General features: G+C 29.1%; 2 protein-coding genes across 5 annotated transcripts in view; one reads left to right on the forward strand and one right to left on the reverse strand.

The window, feature by feature from the left end:
• Window positions 1-5,254, forward strand: part of LOC107447634 (acylamino-acid-releasing enzyme) — a 46,763-nt gene extending 41,509 nt beyond the window's left edge. For all 3 annotated transcript variants that reach the window (XM_087151786.1, XM_087151785.1, XM_087151787.1), the window contains 3 exons: window positions 2,168-2,276; window positions 2,837-2,943; window positions 4,880-5,254. In XM_087151786.1, coding sequence (XP_087007912.1) covers window positions 2,168-2,276; window positions 2,837-2,943; window positions 4,880-4,979 — 316 coding nt within the window. In that variant the 3' untranslated portion in view covers window positions 4,980-5,254. The remainder of the gene's footprint in view (window positions 1-2,167; window positions 2,277-2,836; window positions 2,944-4,879) is intronic.
• Window positions 5,255-5,801: 547 nt separating this feature from the next.
• Window positions 5,802-21,182, reverse strand: part of LOC107447619 (uncharacterized) — a 45,572-nt gene continuing 30,191 nt past the window's right edge. Inside the window, exons 6-7 of one of the 2 annotated variants that reach the window (XM_071186543.2) lie at window positions 9,941-10,019; window positions 5,802-6,912 (exon numbers count right to left, since the gene is read on the reverse strand). In XM_071186543.2, the coding sequence (XP_071042644.2) occupies window positions 6,860-6,912; window positions 9,941-10,019 (132 nt within the window). In that variant the 3' untranslated portion in view covers window positions 5,802-6,859. Of the gene's footprint in view, window positions 6,913-9,893; window positions 10,020-21,182 lie in introns of both variants that reach the window. The other variant, XM_021146769.4, reaches the window with a different exon arrangement.

A 21,182-nucleotide genomic window follows, 5' to 3' on the forward strand; every position in this document is an offset into this window, starting at 1 on the left:
AGGTCATTTTCTACCTACCACAGAAGCCTTATTTTTCCCACACAGATTGACAATTATTTATTCCAGGAAAAGACATCCCTTCATAGAATATCTGACCATCCCTTTCTGAGGTTTCTATGACGAATGTCTGTTTGGGTTGGCCCTTTGTACCCCCCTTCCCGACACACACCTCATTTCTACATCTTTTTCACGTGATTGCAATCACCCCCAGCAACATCAATCCAGCTGATCCTTTCAGGTGATAAAGAACGACAAAACAAAATTTAAAGCGTTCCTTATGCTAACATAAAAAGAATAGTGATACGGTTTTAGGAGGGGAAAGCCATAAAATGCTGAAAATATGCATTTATAAGAGCAAATATACCTTTTTATGCATTTATATGCACAAATGGCAAAAAGTGCTAAAATATGCAATTGCATATTATCCGCTGTCTACTGATAAGTATTAATAGTATTTAATATTGTTTGAAAACAATATCATTGATAAAATAGTTAACATTTCTAACTAAATGGTTAAAATTATTTTATAATTATTTAAAGTTAAATTGAACAGCATTAGATAAAGAAAATCATTTTTTTATTTTGAGCTCGCCTTTCTAATGAATATTAAAGATTAGAAGACTGTCAGGTAAATCCCTAATGAAGAGTAAATTAGTTTAGAATGAGAAAATAACTGAAAAAAATCATTTTTTGTTACTCTGGTTGATATATATAAGCTACTTATTAAATAAGTTTTCGATGCACTGAATTGAAATATGCATAAAACTAAATACATATAATGAAAAATTTAAAAAATTGTGCGCAAATTATTTTGCATACGTTTAATGGAAAATTATAATTTAAAAGTTGCATGACACTAATATCGATGTTTAGTCTACTTTTATTTTTAGTCTATTTTGAAATATAATAATTTACATGCATAACTCTTTTTATTATTTCTTAGTAAGAATTCTCCATCATGAAATATCACTTAAAAATCACCCCCTAAATAATTTATTTTTAATTATATTGTTAAAAAGCATTTATTCTCAAATTAACCCTCTGACTGCTCAATTTTTGGTCTATTTTGAAATATAATAATTTACATGCATAACTCTTTTTATTATTTCTTAGTAAGAAATCTCCATCATGAAATATCACTTAAAAATCACCCCCTAAATAATTTATTTTTAATTATATTGTTAAAAAGCATTTATTCTCAAATTAACCCTCTGACTGCTCAATTTGTGGACCGAAATTGCTTTCAAAATCGCTTTGCACTATGCGCCTTCAAATGCGGCAATTTAGTAGACAACTAACGACATCTGTTGGTCAAAACGTAAATTAAACGTCTAATACTGCTAAACGGGGAATAAACAGGATGCGCTCATCAATGAAGGAAGAAAAACACATGCCCGCGGAAATCGCGGGATGACCAGATTTTGCTACAATTGAGTTGCCCGTGGAAATCGCAGGATGAGCAGTCAGAGGGTTAATATTTTAAAAAATTCTGTTTATTTAAATAATTTTGAGAAATTATTTATTAAAATCAATGATTTTTTTCCCATAAAAGATAGGCATAGGTATATCATAATTTATGTGTATATCTCTTATTTTTAGTAAAAAACCTCCAATATCACTGAAATCAGACTTTTTAAAAAAACGCACTCGAAAGAATGTAATAACTATATTGTACGAAAAAAAAGCACTTCATATGTTAATTAAAGAAGAAGAAAAATTCCACTTTTTTATATTAATGGCTTTTCAAAAATTACAGGTGATTTAAATCAAGAATTTAATCCTGGCTTAAATCATACTAACCCTGCCTATCAAGTCCACAATTTCCGACCATATTATTGATAATTCTGAACCAAAGTTTGAGGACCCCTGTCTTAAGATAAATTCTGATTCTATCTGTATCAAGTAAAATAAACTGAAATGCCTAACCTTAAAGTACACTACTGATATTAAGTTTGATGTACCATATTCCTATCTGGTTGAGCCAATTAGTTCTATTACCTTAGCATTGATCTTTGTAATTGATTAGAGGTTTAAAAATTGAAAGTGAGTATTAATTTTGAATTAACTGTATTTAATGTTAAACTATTATTTTATACGAAATATGAAGTTGTAATTATATCTCTTGCAATGTTATAATTTCAATAAAAATATTTTTTTTTTACTGAAGGAACTGGGTGGAAGGAGGCTGTGGAGATATGTATGATCCATCAACTGCAATTAATCCTGACCAGTTAAAATCAATGTGGGAAAAATCACCTATAAGATATGTGGAAAATGTAAATATATGATCTAAAAATTATTTATATTCATTAGCTTATTTTAAAATTTCTGGTTTGGTAAAAAAATTAGCGATCCACCAAATTACGTCAAAATGAATTTTTCTAAACAAATCTGTACTTTTTATTCGATTACTGTCATTTTTGGTAGATACATTGCATAAATATAATTGGGGCAAAATAATATACCAATAAAAATATATTGGGTCCAAATAATATAAGCCAGAAACAAACTACCATAAAATAGTTTTGTATGAGAAAACAAATTAATCATTAAAAAATAGTTAGGATTTGCATTTGGTGGATACTTGTGATATTTGGCTATTTTACTGGCTAATAATTTGAAATCCTTAGTGCGGGCCCTGGAACTAACTAAAATATTTGTCATATTTGTGATTTTTTTTAGTCAAAGAGCTATTTTTATTTTATCTCTCTCTTCATGAATTTAATAAATGTTACTAATTTATGAATATAAAAAAAAGTTTTTTTATTCATTTGTATGTTTTTAATGAAATTTCAATCAACTGTATATTATTAAATCTCATTTCTCTGCCCTATAGGTTTGTACACCTGTTTTACTTCTGCTTGGAAGTAAAGACCTACGCGTCCCATATGCCCAAGGTCTCAAGTATTATAAAATACTTAAAGCAAGAAAAGTTCCTGTTGAGTGAGTGCATTTCTGTATAATAGTCAAATTAAAACTAATTTCTAATTATTTTTAACTGTTAACGTGCTTAGTTCAGAGGAGAAGTTGGTAGTAGTCAACAAACCAGTATTTGTTCATAAATTACAAAATAAAGTCGAATTTAAATTGGTTCAAAAAAAGTCTAACCTGGAGCAAACTGTCATAAAAATAAGTACCAAACCTCTCATACCTGGCTTCTGCGTGAGGAAAAAACTTACTGCTATGTAGGTAAATGAAGTATTGTTTGTGGTGCATAATTTTATGCTAAATTTTAAAAAGGCCAGTCTTGAAACAATAAGACTTACAGTTCGAAAGTTATAGAAGTTTTACCTTTAAAAATTAATGTATTTGACTTGTATTTACTATGCAGGTAACACAAGCAATTTCTTTCAGAGTTTTTATTTGGGAGGGTGGCTGAATTGAAAGAGACAAACTCAAGCCAATAGAGTATAAATAAGTTAAGAAGTCATAAGGGTTTGATTCATGGTACATGATTCATGGTCATAAGGGTTTGATTCAAAGTACTTTTCAATAATACTATACTTTTTATGCGGAAAAAGAAAATCTTGATAACTTCTAAATTAAAAATTTTATTTGAATAGTCATGAAAAAAATTTCATGGAAAAGAATACTCCTTATTTGGATAATTATATCAAATTTGTAAATGGATGCAAGAACAAATGTGTACTTTTTATGCACAAAACCCTTATAACTTCTAAACTATTAGTCCTATTGACACATACATAAGCACATTCTTTTGCAATTCAGCTTGACAAAACACACATAAAAACAATATCTCACTTGTCCAAAGATTTATAAAAAAACAATGCCAATTGTAAATAGCTACAAGAGTATACTTTTTATACATACAAATCCTTGCAACTTTCGAACTATTAGTCTTAATAACTCGTATTTGGTCTTATTCGATTCTGCATAAAAAAATACACAAAAATCAATACTTTGCTTGTCTAAATAGCAATCTTAGTTGTGTAAATAGGTAAAAGTACAATATTGTATTTCTTGTACATAAAATCCTTATAACTTCTGAACTATGAACTTTGTTGTTTCAGTTTTTGAATAATCGTACAGTATGCTACAGTAATATCAATACCTCATATATTTAAATAGCAGTATGTAAGTTTCTTCATATTTACCCCATCCTAAAGTTATGTGATTTTTTACTACTTATTATGAGATGGATAATAAAAAGTTTGTAGATAATTAAAGCTTTGTTTTAATGTCTTGGTTTTGCTGATTATTTAGCTACTTTTACTGCCCTAATATTATTATATGACTTAATAAAAAATTATTTTTATATTTTTTTAAAAACTTTATCGAAGTGCATTGACAGCTAAAAAGTTTGAAAGTTAGGTTGAACATATTGTGCTTGTTTTGTGATACAGATGCAGGATGTTATGTAAAGACCGTTCTTTTTTTAAAAATCTTTGACAAAAATGAAATCCAAAAAATATACACATTAAAGATTGCTAATTAATATTTTGGTAAAGAAAAAACGCTATCAAAATCTAACAAATCAGCAAAGAGGAAAAACATCAATCAATACTTTCTTGGTTGCTGAAAAAAACATAACATAAAGGGTGGTTCTTCTTAGTTGATGGGTGTATTACCCATCAACCAAGCATCATCAGGTTATGAAGATCATCTTTTATATCATCTTTTCATCTTTTTTTATACCACCATCCTCGCTAATGATTTGACAAACTTTTAATGTGTTTTTTGCTTTCATCTTGCTTAGATATTAATTTGCAGCCGTTAGTGTGTGTACTTTTCTTACTTTAATCATCCACTATATTGCTACCACAATCAGTTTCTGCTTACCACTTAATTAATTTTATTTTTGAATTTTTTAGCATGAAATATTTTTCTTTTGAATTTAGAGTTACTTTTATTATTTTAGGATTTATGTGTATGAAGACTGCCATTCACTTAAGAAAACTCCACATGATGCTGATGTATTCATGCAAACTGCTCTTTGGTTGGAAAAATATTCTTCCTAGATTTTTCGATTTCAAGTTTTATTTACTTTCTTGAAGATATGCTCTTAAGGCTTTATTAATTTTCCTTATTAAATAATGAAACTTTTAGTGTGAAATTTTAATTTTGTTATAGATAATGTAATAACTAATGTGAAATTTCATGTCATCTGTTATTGTTAATTTGTGTAATATATTTTAAAACTTAATGATTTTTTTTTAAAGTTTGATTTTTTTTTCTAATCAAATTCATGTAACCTAATTTTGAAATAATAAATTTATTAAAAATATGAATGTTATATTCAGACTTTTCATTATAGTTATAACTTTTCACTTAGACTACAATACTAACCTATGCTTAAATCAATATTTTGAGCAATTGTACTGAGAATGTATTTTCTTAGAAACTCACAAAAAAGAAGAAAAAAAATCTTTTCTGTCCCTGGAATTTGCAGAAAACTTTCAATTTGTAAGAATAAATTTTCTTTTTTGTTTGTTAATTTATTTTTAATTTTTTAACTCAAATTCCTACTGTAAAAAAAATAACTCAAGAATTATTGGCAATTGTAATTTCAAAAGAGAGTGGAAACTGTTTTAAAAAACATTTCAGGGGTGTACTAATAATTCTAATTCTATATCTGTTCTTATTTCTTCTGTTTTGATTGACTATTCCATTCTTATTCTGTTCTTACTGACTATTTCTTTCTTATTCCTTCTAATGAATTCCCCATAGACAAGCAATTATATTTATCATTAATTTAACTTTATTATTTTATAAAAAGTCCTCTGAGGTTCCCTGAAAGTTCTAAGATTCTGTAATTGATTTATTGATTTCACACAGTTATCTTGAAATGAAATGAAAAGTTTATTGTATAACAGGTACAAGTTCCAAATTTTTGTGTTGACATTCAACATTTATTTCACGAGAAATAATGTGATGAAGCACAATATTGAATTTCTTTTTTTTTTCTGTCTGTTACCATTTTCGCGCATCTTTTCAATGAAATCTTTTTTTCTCTTAATCAGCAAAAAACGGCATGCAAGGGTGTGGACTAGATTTTACAGTTCTCTGAAATGAAATTTCTTATGTTGACAAATAGTCCTTTAAATCTATATGGCATCCTAAATTAAACTGATAGTTTTTTAAAACTTTAATTATGTGACAGGACAGCAACAAATTTATATGACAGGACTTAATATTTTTTTCCAAGAGTTTCTAATTTAGTGCAAATTGTTTTTGACAGATGGCGCTACATATGTTAAACCCGTAAAGAAGAGAAAAAAAATTTGAAATTAGCATCAAATTTTTTCGAAATCTATTAAGGAATAAAAATCACATTGCAATGTTTTCAATATGTATTATTAATAGCAATATTATGTTGTGATGTGATTTTTAATTATTTTTCTTTAATTCATACTTTTACGGTCTGCAATGCCATCTACCAAAAAAACTTTGAACTAAAACCAAGAACTTTGGAAGGGAACATCTATACTCTGTCACATGAATTATTGTAATAATTTTTTTAACCCTTTACTTTTACAAAAAGTTTTTAAAACTGTTAGTCTAATTTAGGACTCTTAGTATGTATAAGGCACTGAGATAGTTCATTAGAAAAATTTTTGAAACAAGTTAAATTGCACCAATCATTGCCTGTGGATAGGAATGAAGTACATATCCAGAATGTTGAACATTGTTCATATTATTCAGGTTTGCAGTGGCTGAAGCAGTCATACAGTCACTTGAAAATAAGTTATTTCCTGTCAAATTGTCCTGTTCTATGTATGTTGGGGCACGATTACATTGAGAAAAACTATTGTAGTTAATGTAATCCCTATTGCAAACTGGTCTGCTACTGTGATCCAAAGCTTGGTAGAGTTTTTTCTTTCGGCATCTGGAGGATATCTTACGGTTTCTGGTTTGTATGCCATCTTTTTTCATTGCAGCAGGGCGTTTCATCTGAAATAATAAAATCTTTATAAATTTACTATTTATCCAAAAGCCTTATTGTGAAACAATTACACACCATATAAAAGGAAAATTTTAAAAATGGAAGTGAACATGATAGTTAAAATAAGAGATGATTTTTTGCTTTTTGACAGAATTTCACTTTTTATTTAAATTTAATAAAAAGAAAAATTCTGCTTTTTAATAGAAAGTTCCACTTTTTCGAGTTTCTGCGGAATAGATTAGCTTTATACGCTTTTTCCTACCTGTGCAAACGCGATTTAAAATTACTCTTCACGATCTGCATTCACATGGTTTTAAATAACACATCCAGGATTCATATTCGTCTAATTTAAAAATCTCCCATTAAGATTCGAATTCACAGCATTTAAAAATAACAATTTGAGATTTATATTCACACAATTGCAAAAAAAGAAAGAAAGAAATCGTGCGTTAGCATTTTTTATTCAAACGTTGTTCTATGGATACTTCCTCCATACACTATTATTCAAATTTCAGGTATATTTTCAATTATTTAAAAATGGTTTTGCACATAACATTTAAGTGACAAATATATAATTAAGACGATTTATGTTTAAATATAGTGGATAGTTTCTAAATTTTCTACAACTTTTAAGATTGTAACGGTGGGGAGGGGGCATATATGGCAGTACTTTTACTTTCGCTACTTGTACCGCCGGTATAAGTAAAAAGTACGTACTTTTACTTGTACTTCGTTACTTTTTAAATTTAGTACTTGTACTTTCGATACTTTTTTAGGGAAAAAGTACAAGTATTTGTAACGGAAATATCGAATGAAATCGTTACTTTTTTCTAAAACTCGTTAAACTTTCTAAAAAAAAATTTTAAAAAAATGCTTATGTTTTTTTAATTTATAAAATTAATGTACAATATATATGCATTCACAGGTATCTTCGTGTTTAAATACCTTCTGTTTCAACTAATACTGCACATTCAATTATTTTTTACTAGCTCAAAGATCACAAAGCTATCTGAAACCCCTTGTTTGCTTTATGTTTGTGCTTTTAAAACGCGTTTCTAAAGAGTAAAACAATTTTAAATCAATGGTAATTTAAATAAATATAAATAATAAACTAAAAATTAAAATCAACAGATAAAATTTCTTTTTCGTGCAAATCTATAAAAAGTTTGATATTGAAATTAGATTTGATTTTAAAATTATATTATACGATTATATTATAAAATTATATTATAATATTCTTCCGAATTTAAAAATAAATTAATATCCTTAACTTTCAAAATTAAAAATAATTAAATAAATAACAACAATTTTGCAAAAACATTAAAGAACATAAGAATATTATTCAATAAAATTTTAGGTTACTTTGAATTTTCGCTTTCCTAGAAATGTACTTTTAAATCGTTACTTTTTTTGTCTAGTATTTGTACTTTTACTTGTACTTTTTACTCGTTACTTTTTAAAATAAGAACTTTCTATTTTTTACTCGTTACTTTTTTTAAATATACTTGTACTTTTACTCGTAACTTTTTAAAATTAACGTTGCCATATATGGGAGGGGGTGATTAAAAATGATCTCACGCCGATCATGAGGAAAAGACAACGTGCAATGAAAGAAATAATGTAAGACAGTGACAGCAAGCTATTATATCACTAAATGTCTTCCATTAATTCTCCAAGAAGTGAATGTTAGGGAACTTTGCTTCACATTGCATCTTCCCATTCATCAGGATTAACAGTACAGTTTCTTGTACAAAAACACATTCGCTGGATCTTGCTATACCTGTCACCTGGCCAAATAATTAGACCAAATGATAGAATGTATGTCACCTGGAAAAATAATTCGACGCACTATAAGATTCTATGTAAAATCTTAATTATCAGGTGATACTATAAAGCTTTATTGTTTTTACGCGATTGAAACCGGTTTAAACTTGTTTATGATCGTATATCAATTGGTTGACAGTGTAATGCCATACGTTAAAAATAAATACAAATGGGAAATATATAAAAAATCTCCTGAATAAAAACCCATTACATGTATAAAATTATTGCGTATAAACTCGTGCAAAACATGTAATCAATAACTTGGTCGGATTATTATAATATAATAAGTGATATAATAAATAGTCTATATTTATATTATATATCATCTCATTTATCCAATTGTAGAATTTATATTATACATCGTCTAATTTAACCAATTGATACACGAACGTAAACTAGTGCAAACCGGTTTCTGTCGCTTAAAAACAATAAAGCTGTATAGTATCACCTGATAATTAAGATTTTACGTAGAATCTTATAGTGCGTATAATAATTTGGCCAGGGACTGTAATTGAATAATCACAAAACATAAAATGCATCTATAAAAACGTTGGTATCAATTACATGTATTTGTTGAATACAATTAATTTTAGTTAAATTAAATATTTTTATTACTAATTTTTAATTAAATATTTCTATTTTGATTAATTTTATTTTGACTAAGTCGAAATTTTAAGCAGCTATAAAATATAGAAGCATAGGATACTTGGTCACTAGGCAAAGAATTCCAATTTGAGGACTCTAGCTAATCGGAAAATGGTCAACATTTCGATTGACGATAAAATCTCTTGTAGTGATCAGAACCAAAATCAAACTTGTATTATCAGCAGGCGTATTTAAATCCATCTGTTTGCTACCTTTTTTTTTTAAATTTAAAAAAGGTCGTCGTTTATATTTCGAAGAGGAAATTGATGTGGTTATAAATGCAATTTTTTTTCATCGATTTCAAGAAATGAATGGTTTTAGGTATTTAATCTTTGGAAAATCAGTCTACAAAAGTGTATTAATGATGGAGGAAACTACTCCTAAAATGTCGTAAGTAAAACATTAAAAACCTAGGTGTATCTCAAAAGTTTCAAAGTGACCCTCGTATGAGCTATCATACAAAAAAAAAAGGCATAAAAACAATACAAATTTGATCATCAATAAAATGAAATAAGCTCACATTATGCAGCTTAAAGTATAGTCCGCAGGCATTGCAGACGGGCTCACCATGGTGGTTTCTTCTCCATAGTGTGGTCGTTGTAGTGTAACAGTTGGCACAGCTTGTCCCAATTCTTTTCGAAGAAGACTGCGATCAAAGAAGAAAGAAAAAAATATATATTTATTGAAGTGTTACTGCCATCTACTTTCAATTCTAAAATAAATAATTCAACTATGGAGTTGTTCTGCGAGGGAAATATAACAATGAATAAACAGGAATACATTTTAAAAACAAATCTCCGGGATTCTCATTATGCAGAATGTCACCTACGGGATTCTCATTATGCCACCCTTAAAATATATATTTTTAGGATTTTTACTTAAAATATGACAAAAATACTACACAATTAATATTAAAAGTATGCACAATTAGTATTTCTGGAAGACAACTGCCAGGCGAAGGCAGGACTGGAGGAAGTTGATTGAGAAGGCCAGGGCCCACCCGGGGCTGTCGTGCCATTGAGGAAGGAAGGAAGGACAATTAGTATTTTAACCTATTACATAAATTAGAATTCAATCTTAAGATTAAAAAAATTGTAAGTGGTGTCAACTTCTGTTGCATTCAACAACATTACAATGTTCAACTTGATGTTACATTTTGCTTAGCTGCGTAAAAACTGTAACATTTATAATCGAGAAATTTCCAAGTATTATAGAAAAAGCATACTGGAAGTGCCATGGAATAAAAAATTGTAGCATTCGATAGATACACTAGGGATTTTTTTTTTTTTTTTTTTTCCTGATGCATCAGATTTTTTGAACAGATCTTTGATACTTTCGTATGTCTGATTTATTTCAAATCTGCAATGGGTTTCTCTCCAAGATTTTTTTTTACAGTGACATTTTTAGTTTATTTTTTAATAGAAATGTCTGATTTATTTCAAATCTGCAATGGGTTTCTCTCCAAGATTTTTTTTTTTTACAGTGACATTTTTAGTTTATTTTTTAATAGAAATGTACAAGTTTAAAAACGTTATATACAACATAGGAGTGCGCAAATGTCGCGACAAACTCCCAGGGGAGTTAGAGCACATCATTAGGATTAAAATTGTACAGGAACCCTTGCTCGGAAATGTCGTTACACTCCGCTAGGTGCGTTTTCCTATTATGAACTGTTTCTTCGTTCACTTCTGAACAGTTCATAATAGAGAAGCGCCACTAGCAGCGTATGATGACGTTTCCGGACATGGTTTTTTATGTAATGGCGTGCCTTAACTATCATAAAAGCTTGTCATAGCATTTTCACGAACTCTTATTATATATAACGTTTTTAAACTTGTACATTTCGATAAAAAATAGACTAATAGTGTCATATTTTTCAAAAAAATTATATGGGGCTTTAGGAGTGGAACTACATCTGATTTGAAATTCCCACACCCGAATTAGGCACGATCAAATATTAGAAAAAATGCAATAAACTTGTAAAGAATACCACGCGTTTTTTTTAACTTTCAACAGTACAGCTACTGAGTGAATTTAATAACTGAGTGAAGTGAATTTACTTGGTGAATTTAATATCGTGTTTGCAAGTTATAACTGTGTATAGTATTTACAACTTTTAATGCTTCTTTTTCATGAATTTTTTTAATATTTTTGCTTTAAAAATGATCTTGATTTGTATCGTGATATGTTTATTTTATTAAATCGTGCTTGAGTTGAAGTTGAAAGCAACAAAGAAAAAAAAAAGAAGTGAGAGAGAGAACGTTTTGCCGGATATAAGTCTTTATTATATTAAATTTTTTAAACCATAAGACCTTGGAGATATAAACCATTTCCTATTCGAACTGTCATAATGATAGAAGTCCCATTTATGAGAAGGTCCCATAAAAATTATTTCGCATTCATTTCTTTGTATTGAGTCAATATGTTCAAGATTCATCATAATAAACAGAATATTTTTTATACGTGCAGTTTCAAATTCAGTTTGATATTTACATTTGATAATTATTTGTATTAATTTCGTATAATTGTTGTCACAATATAAAATGAGTTTTAATCTAACATGAGCGAATAACTTTTTAAATGCAAATTATAGAAATTAAATGCTTTGTCATTGATTTAAATATCATACTTTAACGTTGCTCAAAATTGTTTTTTAATTCAATTTCTGTTTAGTAAGCAGGAGGAGGAGCCTCCAAGCAACTGTAAAAAAAAAAAAAAAGAAAAAAAAAAAAAAAAACCGCTGTCATTACTTGGCGAACAGTTTTGAGGAAGCCTGACTTTAAAACATGTCTCAATAGCTTAGGCGGGAAAGTGGTCGAAAATTTCGGTACTTTTTTACTTCATTTTGGATAAGATTCTAAAAATACGTATTAAGACCCGGAGTGATTTCGGCACTTTTTTACACTTTCTTACTTCATTTTTGACAAGATTCTAAAAATTACTTTTGTATCACTTTTTTACACTCTTTTACCTCATTTTTGACAAGATTCTTAAAATACATACTAAGACCTGGAGTGATTTCGGCACTTTTTTACACTTTTTTACTTTATTTTTGACAAGATTCTAAAAATACATAGTACTAAGACCCGGAGTGATCTCGGCACTTTTTTACTTCATTTTTGACAAGGATTCTAAAAATATATACTAAGATCCGGAGTGATTACGGAACGTTTTGTATATTTCCACTGTTTTTGATGCGTTTTCGAATGCCTCTGTTGTAAATTCATTATAGAAATATCCTATTTTATTTATAACCACTGTTTTAAACCATTGGACACTGGTCTATTTGGTTTAAAACTGTAAAAAAGTCCCAATGGTTATTACTATTGTATTACTACTACCAATCCATCTAAGCCTAAATCGATGTCTTATAAGCTTTAAACCAGTTTCTCGTTTCATTTCTGCTCTAGTTATCTTTATTTAGCCTCAACAATGTTTTCATAACAGAATTTTTAATTCTGAAATCTACAAGTTATCCAACTTTGTTTTTGACATACGCCATAAAATTAAATGCGCGATTGTCTGCTCAGATTTATAAATATTCTACGATGCGCGTCTGGTAACTTTCATTATGACAGTATATTAATTATCTTACTAAGGTATTTAACAGTGTTGCATTGACATAATGAAGCTAAGATAGAGGTACTAAGTTGTAATCGTTTTTGCTTGTCTTGTTACACAACCCCAATAATTCTAATTACCCAACCGCTGTTTTGGCATTCGGCCACTTAAGTTTGCAAGCGCCTGAAGAGAGATTTTTCACACTGATAACATAAACTTCTTAAAAACAAAAACAAATCTATTTTTGGAAATTATTGCTGAGAGTAGTTCTTTCAGAGTTTCTTTGAGTTAATCTGCCCGTCCGCCAACATTCTTATTTGTAGCGAAAAATCCAACCTTTTCGTTACTGGTGGTTTTCGATGCATAGTGCAGAGTATCCTAAGTGGTGTTTCGCAAGAGCCCTAGGGTTCCTTGGAAGAGTTCCTAGAGCTACGACTTTCTTTTTAACAAGTTATGATTTTCAGAAACCTGGAATTAAATTTATATTCAATTAATAGCGCCAAACTTTTCACCGCTCTTCTGATTAAAATATAGTATTTCAATTTTCTGTTTACGGTCACGCATACTTTAAAGATTAAAAATCAAAATCCGTCGAAAAGAAAAAAACATGTTTATTCTTAGAAAATACGTTTTTGTGCCTTATTTCGTAACTTAAAATATCGTCTTCGCAAATTAATTAGAATATATTAAGTTAGCCCATTGAACCATTATAACTGCATCGTTGGAACTTCGACAAGTTCTCTGCTTTTTTACTAAGCGAGTATTTTAAACTTGTTTCTATGAAATAATTTTAGATTTTTTTTTTAAAACTGAAACTGCGATGTCCGAATCGCATTATAGCGATAACTTTTCCTATGAATTTACTGAAAATAATCTGATATCATACAATGCAATAAAAAGTTATTATAATGCTAAATTTTTATGTCGAAAAGTATTTTGAACAATGAATTTTGTAACGGTTAATTAAAAATGACGGCAGTTGCATTTATTATATAAGCATTTATTATTAAAATTAATGTAACTTACCAACTATAAAAATTTGTTTCACGTTCTCTTAATAGAAAAGATTTTTTTAAGAAAATGGGAGTTCTTAGAAATAATTTCTTCAAAAAGTACAAAAATCTTAATGTACTTAAACATTGCATAATAATTTTATTTGTTACCCACATTATCTTACAATTCGCCTGACTGACAGTTTACTGTTTTAGAAAAGGCATATTTACCAGAAAACGATTCCCTTTTCAAATTAGTGAAATGAACAAATCAGCCTAATGTACTAAAGCAAGCAATACTCGTGGATTATTTTTACTCTTTCTATGCCGAAAATAGTAATACAAGGTATTTGTTTTTTGAAATGAATTGAACGTAGATCTGGCAAAAAAGTTCTGTGGTGATAAAATAGTATGGAAAGGAAATATCATCGATTTTAGATTTTTAATTACTTAATATTTGTGCGAAATTGGAAGGTTTCAGCATGTCAGTAGAACTATGTTAAATGAAATATAAGAAAATCAAACAATACCTGGATTCGTTAAAAAAAAAAAAGTCTAATATCTAGTATTTATTCTATTTATTCCACAAATTGTTTTACATATCGTTTGACTGATAGTTTCACGCTTCAGCAAAAAACGTATTTAAGTGGAAATGTTTCGTTTTATAAAGAAGTGAAATAAATAAAGCAGACGATTTAGATTTCTAATTGCTTAACGTTTTTGTGAAATTAGAAGATTTCAATTTGTCAACAGTACTGCATTAAATGAAATTTTAAAAAATCAAGCAATATTTATATGCATATAGAAATTAATGTGGCTTACCATGCTTTAAAAAAGCTCACTTCATTTCACGATAAGAAAAGCATTTTTAGACAGACAAGTTAAGGAATTTTAAGAAAGAATTTCCTTAAAAAGAGCTGATATATGTATAGTATTCAACACTGTATAATAATTCTATTTATTCCGCAAATTGTTTTACATATCGTCTGAAAGATAGTTTCATGTTTCAGCAAAATACACATTTACCAGCAAATGTTTCCCTTTTCAAAGAAGTGAAATGAATAAAGCAGACGATACCCATGAATTATTCCTTTTTCTTCTCATTCTATACCGAGAATAAGACAAGGTATTAGTTTCTTGAAATGAAAAGCACGTAGATGCGACAAAGAGATTTTGCGGAGATTAAAAGATTAGATTCAAGTGTATCTGAATTTAGATCTTTTTCATAGTAAGAGGGGTTTCTAATTGCCCAATGTTTTTGCGCTGTTACGCTCACTTGCTTGTAAATAATGACATTATTATTAAAGATAATTAAAACTTTTTTATAAAATAATATTCTATTGCTTTTCAGTGCTGTCTATTTAAAATAGAAAGAGCTGTGGCTTATATGTTTATAAAATATAGTTTTTCTTTTAAATTGAAAACCTAACAATTGTGATTTCTTAAGACCTTAAAGAAAAAAAAAAGCTGATATAAGAAAGGAATATATTACGCCCCCAAACACATACAAAATTTCTATTCCTTCTTAAATTTCGCATCAAAAAAAAAAATTTTCATTTAGGAAATAGGTTTTTTTTTCCTTTTTTTTTTTTAAAGAAAACATTCATTTTCCAGAACATGATAAATTTTAGATACATTACAAATTACTTTTATAGAAATACTTTAACATCAGAGAAAATTCCAAGCATTAAACTGCCATGCAATAAAAAAATCGATTCAAAGATAAAAAAAAAATTCAAAATTGAGATTTTTATGTATATGAACGACAAAAAATTCGAAATGGCATTTTTATATAAGTTATCTATTAAAAAAAATTGTTCTATCAGTTTTTTAAAATTCTACTTTAGCTTTCGTAGCATAAGCAAAAGAAAGAAAATAGTTGTCCAGCCACTTTACTCGAAATCTGTCATAAATACATGCGTTCTTTTTTTTCAATTGCACGGCAGTATAGGACCATAATAAATGAACTACCGTTTTAAAATGAATTCATAGTTCAAATTAATATATGTAATCGAATATTTTTTAAATAGCGTGTTTATAAGTGCTTTATATATATTTTCCATTTAGTTGCCATAATTTCAGAACTCATTTTCTATTGTTCTTTCTCTACTTGAATTGTTTTCTAGAATTTGGGAATTTTAAAATATTCACTAAAATAAATCACGATGAAATATTTTGAGGAAGTAAAGTAAAGTATTTTACATCATTTGCTTGAAATTATGAGCTTCCTGTATGCTATAATGATATTAAGAAAATTTTGTTGAATAATTTTAAATACGTCCTAATGAGCTAAACAGAGTAAAATTAGAGTAAATTTTTTGCTGACAAGCAGAAACAGGAAATACATGAAATATAAAAACACGACGAAATGCAGCCAGAAAAAAAGGTATTGTCTAATTTACAGTTGTTGTAGTTGTAGTTCATTTACGTCGCACTAAAGCTGCACAGTGGGCTATTTGCGACGGTCTGGGAAACATCCCTGAGGATGCTCCGAAGACATGCCATCACAATTTTGATCTTCTGCAGAGGGGAAGACACCGCTGCTTTGGTAGCTTGACGACCTGCACGCGAAGTCGAGCACTTTACGGTAGAACAGTTTAAAGAGGACCAATACCGCACACCCTCGGTCCCTACGCAGACTGATCCAAGTGGTCACCCATACGCACACTGACCGCAGCCAGTGATGCTTGACTTCGGTGATCTGCTGGGAACCGTGTCTTAACGATCAGTCCACTGCGGGACACCTAATTTACAATTAAGGCTATTGAAAATTTCCAGTTAAAATTCATCTACGAATGATTTTATTTGATCACTTTATTCTATTTTTAAAGAAAGCAAAATAAATAATGATAAATAAATATATATTAAATAAATAATGATAATTAATATTAATAATAAATAAATAATAGTAAATAAACAATGATAATTAATAATAATGATAATGAATAATAAATAAATAATAGATGAATAAATAAATAAAATGCTGATAGCAAATTATTTATGCCGCGAATTTTTTATATTTTACGGGACAGGGGTCGACAGGTTTTTTTTTTTTTTTTTTTCCTACATTTCCCTTGGCGAATGAAGTTTGAACACCCATATGTTAAATAAAGTTATCCCCACCCCTGCAAATTTTTTTAATAAAACAGTATAATATACATTCCTAAACATGTGTAGGGGCCGGTTGTTCAACAACGGTTATAAATTAAAAAAAAAAAAAACATGTGTAGGTACCATATTTCGTCCAACTAATAATATCAATTCAAAAAATTACCGCAAGTCGCATTCTCCAATTGCGGAATCTCCAGCAGATCTGTGGCATCTGATAAGATAGCTATCTTCATCTCTTATATTCCGGGAAGCACCTGTCCCCGACTAATGACTTAAAATCCCTCAGACCTGATAGAAACGTTTTTTCCCCCTACAAATGCTGCCAAAAACGACTTTAGTTGAGTCGTGTTCTACGTACGGTCATTTATTGTAAGTCTTGAAAACAATAACGTCTTTATTTCATTTGGAAAAGCAAGATCGTTCTATTAAAATATTGTCCCTTTTTATTCTCTTTTGCATTTTGGCAATAACTTTTTACTTTCCCCAAATGATGTATTTTCACTTAACACAACCGAATATGTGGTATTTTCATGTGGAATAGATATTTTTGTCTCATGAACCTGCCTTAAGAAGGTGAACGTTTTAATATTTTTATTCTTTTGTATGTACAGTATGCAGTTTTTAACGTACAGCTAAAAACTGTACACTGTACATACAAACTGTACACTGTGAAAAATGTACACCGTATCTAGTTAAAATTTACAAATTTCATAATTATAAAATTGCGAGTACAATAGCAATCACGTAGCATGTTAAAGTTGAAATTATGATTTTAAAAATCAATGATGTCTATAATTTAAAAACCAATAAAACTTATGTACTACAACAATACTTATTAATTAACTTAATATTTTTTCGCAAGTATTTTCGATATTAAAAAGCAACGTTGCATTTTGAGTAACTTTTGAATAGATTTCCATACTGGGACTCAATGGTTCGCTGTCTTCAAATAAGCTAATTAATTAGTGCAAATGATATTTTTAAGTTTCGAAATCAGACACCAAAATGTACTTCTTATGAATAGAGGTAAATTTTTTTTTCCAGACAGATTTGGATTCCTGGTTTTCAAGATATAAAGGGTAGCTATTATCTGTGATATATGGCTCCAATAGTTTGGTCATGACAGCGATTGAAAGTGTGGACACCTTATTGTTAATTTGACTATTTACGTATTCACTATATCTCGAGAACTTTTAAGGCGAATCAAAACATTTTTGCTCGCAATTATAAAATTAGTTTATGCGAATATAATTCCATGAAGAAAAAAAATTTCTTTTTTAATCTAGATTTACTATTATTTATTATTTCATTTATTAGTCGAAAAAATTTTGATTTGTAAGGTATACAAATTTTTACATCATTTCAAAGAACGTAATTTTATTTGACAAAATTTAAAGTTCGAACAAAATTGGTCTAATAATTTTTGAGAAATGAATTTTAAATGTATGACTTTTTTAAAATTCGATTTCACAGAAAATATTTGACCGATATAGTTCAAACTTAGTACTTTGCAATTTAAAATAATTTAAGTAGTTGTATATCTTACAATTCAGAAATCTTTTGACTATTAGGAAAGAAAATAATAATAAAAAATAATAAATACTTACTTAAAGGTTATTTTTTGTATGGAATTGTCTTTGAATAGATAAATCTTATAATTGAGTGCAAAAATTTTTAATTCGCTTAAAACGTTCTCGAGAAATGACGGAATATTCTAAAAGTAAAATAAACATCAAGGAGTCCAAACTTTCGACCGCTTTCTTGTCTATACTTTTGGGACCATATTTTCCAGGCACCGGGGGGGGGGGGAGTATGTTTATTTAGAAGTACGTTTTTGTGTTTGATTTGGTAACTTAAATTGTCGTCTGCTCTAACTAATTACATATTTAAGGCCACTCCATCGAACCATTAAGATTGAGTTTTAGAGCGTAAAAATCTGATCGTTAGATTAAAAGTTATTTTGGGTGTTCCGCTATTTTTTATTTTGAGTACTGTACATTACACCACATCATTGAAGAAAATCCGACGATCCAATTCAATGTTCATTGCAGCTACTCTATATGCTGCTCATTTATTTCAATCCTAAAATGTCCTTTGTCTAAAGAAAAGTTTGATTTAATTATGTTTTATCCCTTTCCGGGTAAGTGTTGTGAGAAATTCAGTAAAAATTGACCAAATAACGTTGAAAGTCCTATTCTTCCATAGTCAGTATCGTTAGTCTCTTAGTCAACTAGATTTGTCTGATAAAATTTTATGATTTTTCGATAATTAATTATTAGTTACAAGCTAACTAACATTTATATTACTAAACCAACTTTCTCAAAAAACATTGAAATTTATGGATAGATAGGAGATAACATATTGTAAACTTCTTTTTTAATTAAATGTAATTGAAAATGATAATTACTAAACATTCTTTAATAAATAAAAAAAATTTAAAATTTTAATAACATATATGATTTTGAGCAAATTTTAGATTAATTATTTTTAAACATTGCAGTGTCAGCAAAAAAAGAACTTTTGGCAATGTTAATACAAATTGACCTAACAAAAATTGTTTCAGTGTTGTAACGTAGGTACTGTATTGCAATTTTAATAAAATGTTAAATTGAATCATAATATCGTGTAACCAAGTTCAAGAAAAATTAATTAGTACTATAATATGGTTTGATTTTGTACTAAATTAAAGTTGCGACAAATGTACACGATAAGACCTCGAATAGAAGAAATGGTGTATTAAATGAGCAATTCTCCTTCATCTTCATTACTAATTTAAAATTTAAAAGAAAGAAGAAGAAAATTAATTCAAGCGAACCTACAATAAGTTATAAATAACTGTGGTTGCTCAGGGGATAGAGCGTTCGCCTTCCAATGAGGTGAACCGGGTTCGAATTCCAGCAATGGCTGGTTGAAGCGAATTCCGCACCGAGCTCGCACCGACCACAGTTCTGACGTAAATTATCCTCAGTGGTTGAAGGAACATGGGTTAGAGCAGAGGTCGCCAAAGTGGTCTATATAGACCCCCAGGGGTCTATTTAACATAAGAGGGGGTCGATCTGAGCCAGGGGGTCGATCCGATGAGGAAGGGTCAATTGGTCGAAGGATTATCAGTATTTTTCAGATATGTGACAATTAGAAATAAAAGAAGATTTGGAAATATATACAGGTAATCTTCAAAAATTGAGCGGTGATTTTAAACTGCGTTTTGTTGATTTGGAAAACATTGACATCCCTGATTGGATTATTGTGCCATTTTCTGCTCAAATTGAAAACGTAGACATCAACCTGCAAGATGAACTTGCTGAATTACTATGGGGATTTGAAGCAAAGGCGCTTTTTAAATTTTACAATAAGCAAATTTTGGACAAATATAAATATAATGCAAAAACATGTAAAACTTCACGAAATAGCTCAGCCATTTATGATAGCATTCCCAAGTTCCTATATGGTTGAAGCCGGTTTCAGTCACGTAAATTCAATCTTAACTAAGAAGAGAAATAAATGTGGAGTTTCGAGGGGATTTAAGACTAAAATTGACCAATTTTGGAACCCAATATAACGAATCATGCACACGAAAAAAAAAAGAAAAAAAACACCAGGCGTTGATTAAGAAGCAATAAATCCGTAGTTACTTTACTTATTATTTCTACTTACTTATAATTACTTATTATTTCATAAATATTAATGTATTTATATTTCAGCATTAATATATTTTTCATAAAACTATTGTTACACTACGTACTATTACTTTAATAAATGTTCAAAATCATAAAATAAATGTACAAACACAGTATCTAATAGAGTTTTATTTTAATTAGCAGAAAATTACTTTTATGGGGGTCGATGGAGATTTCGAAAAATTATGTAGGGGTCGATGATCAAAAAAGTTTGGCTACCCCTGGGTTAGAGTCTCATTACCATTAGTCTAACTGTGGGAGGTCCTCGTGGTTTTCTTCCTCATGTAACGCAAATGCGAGTTAGCTTCATCAAAAAGTCCTCCGCGAAGGTAAAATTTCTCCCAATACATGATCCAGGAGTTCCCTTGTTTTCTGGATTGGTTTAAAAAATTACAAGACTTCGGAGATCAACATTAGTAGTCGTAAAACCAAAATTGGGTCGGCTGTTTAACGACGGTTATAAGAAAA

This window comes from Parasteatoda tepidariorum, chromosome 9 (genome assembly GCF_982258835.1).
Source record: "Parasteatoda tepidariorum strain Cologne lab strain chromosome 9, Ptep-v5.0, whole genome shotgun sequence".
In the NCBI taxonomy this organism is placed as follows: Eukaryota; Metazoa; Arthropoda; class Arachnida; order Araneae; family Theridiidae; genus Parasteatoda; species Parasteatoda tepidariorum.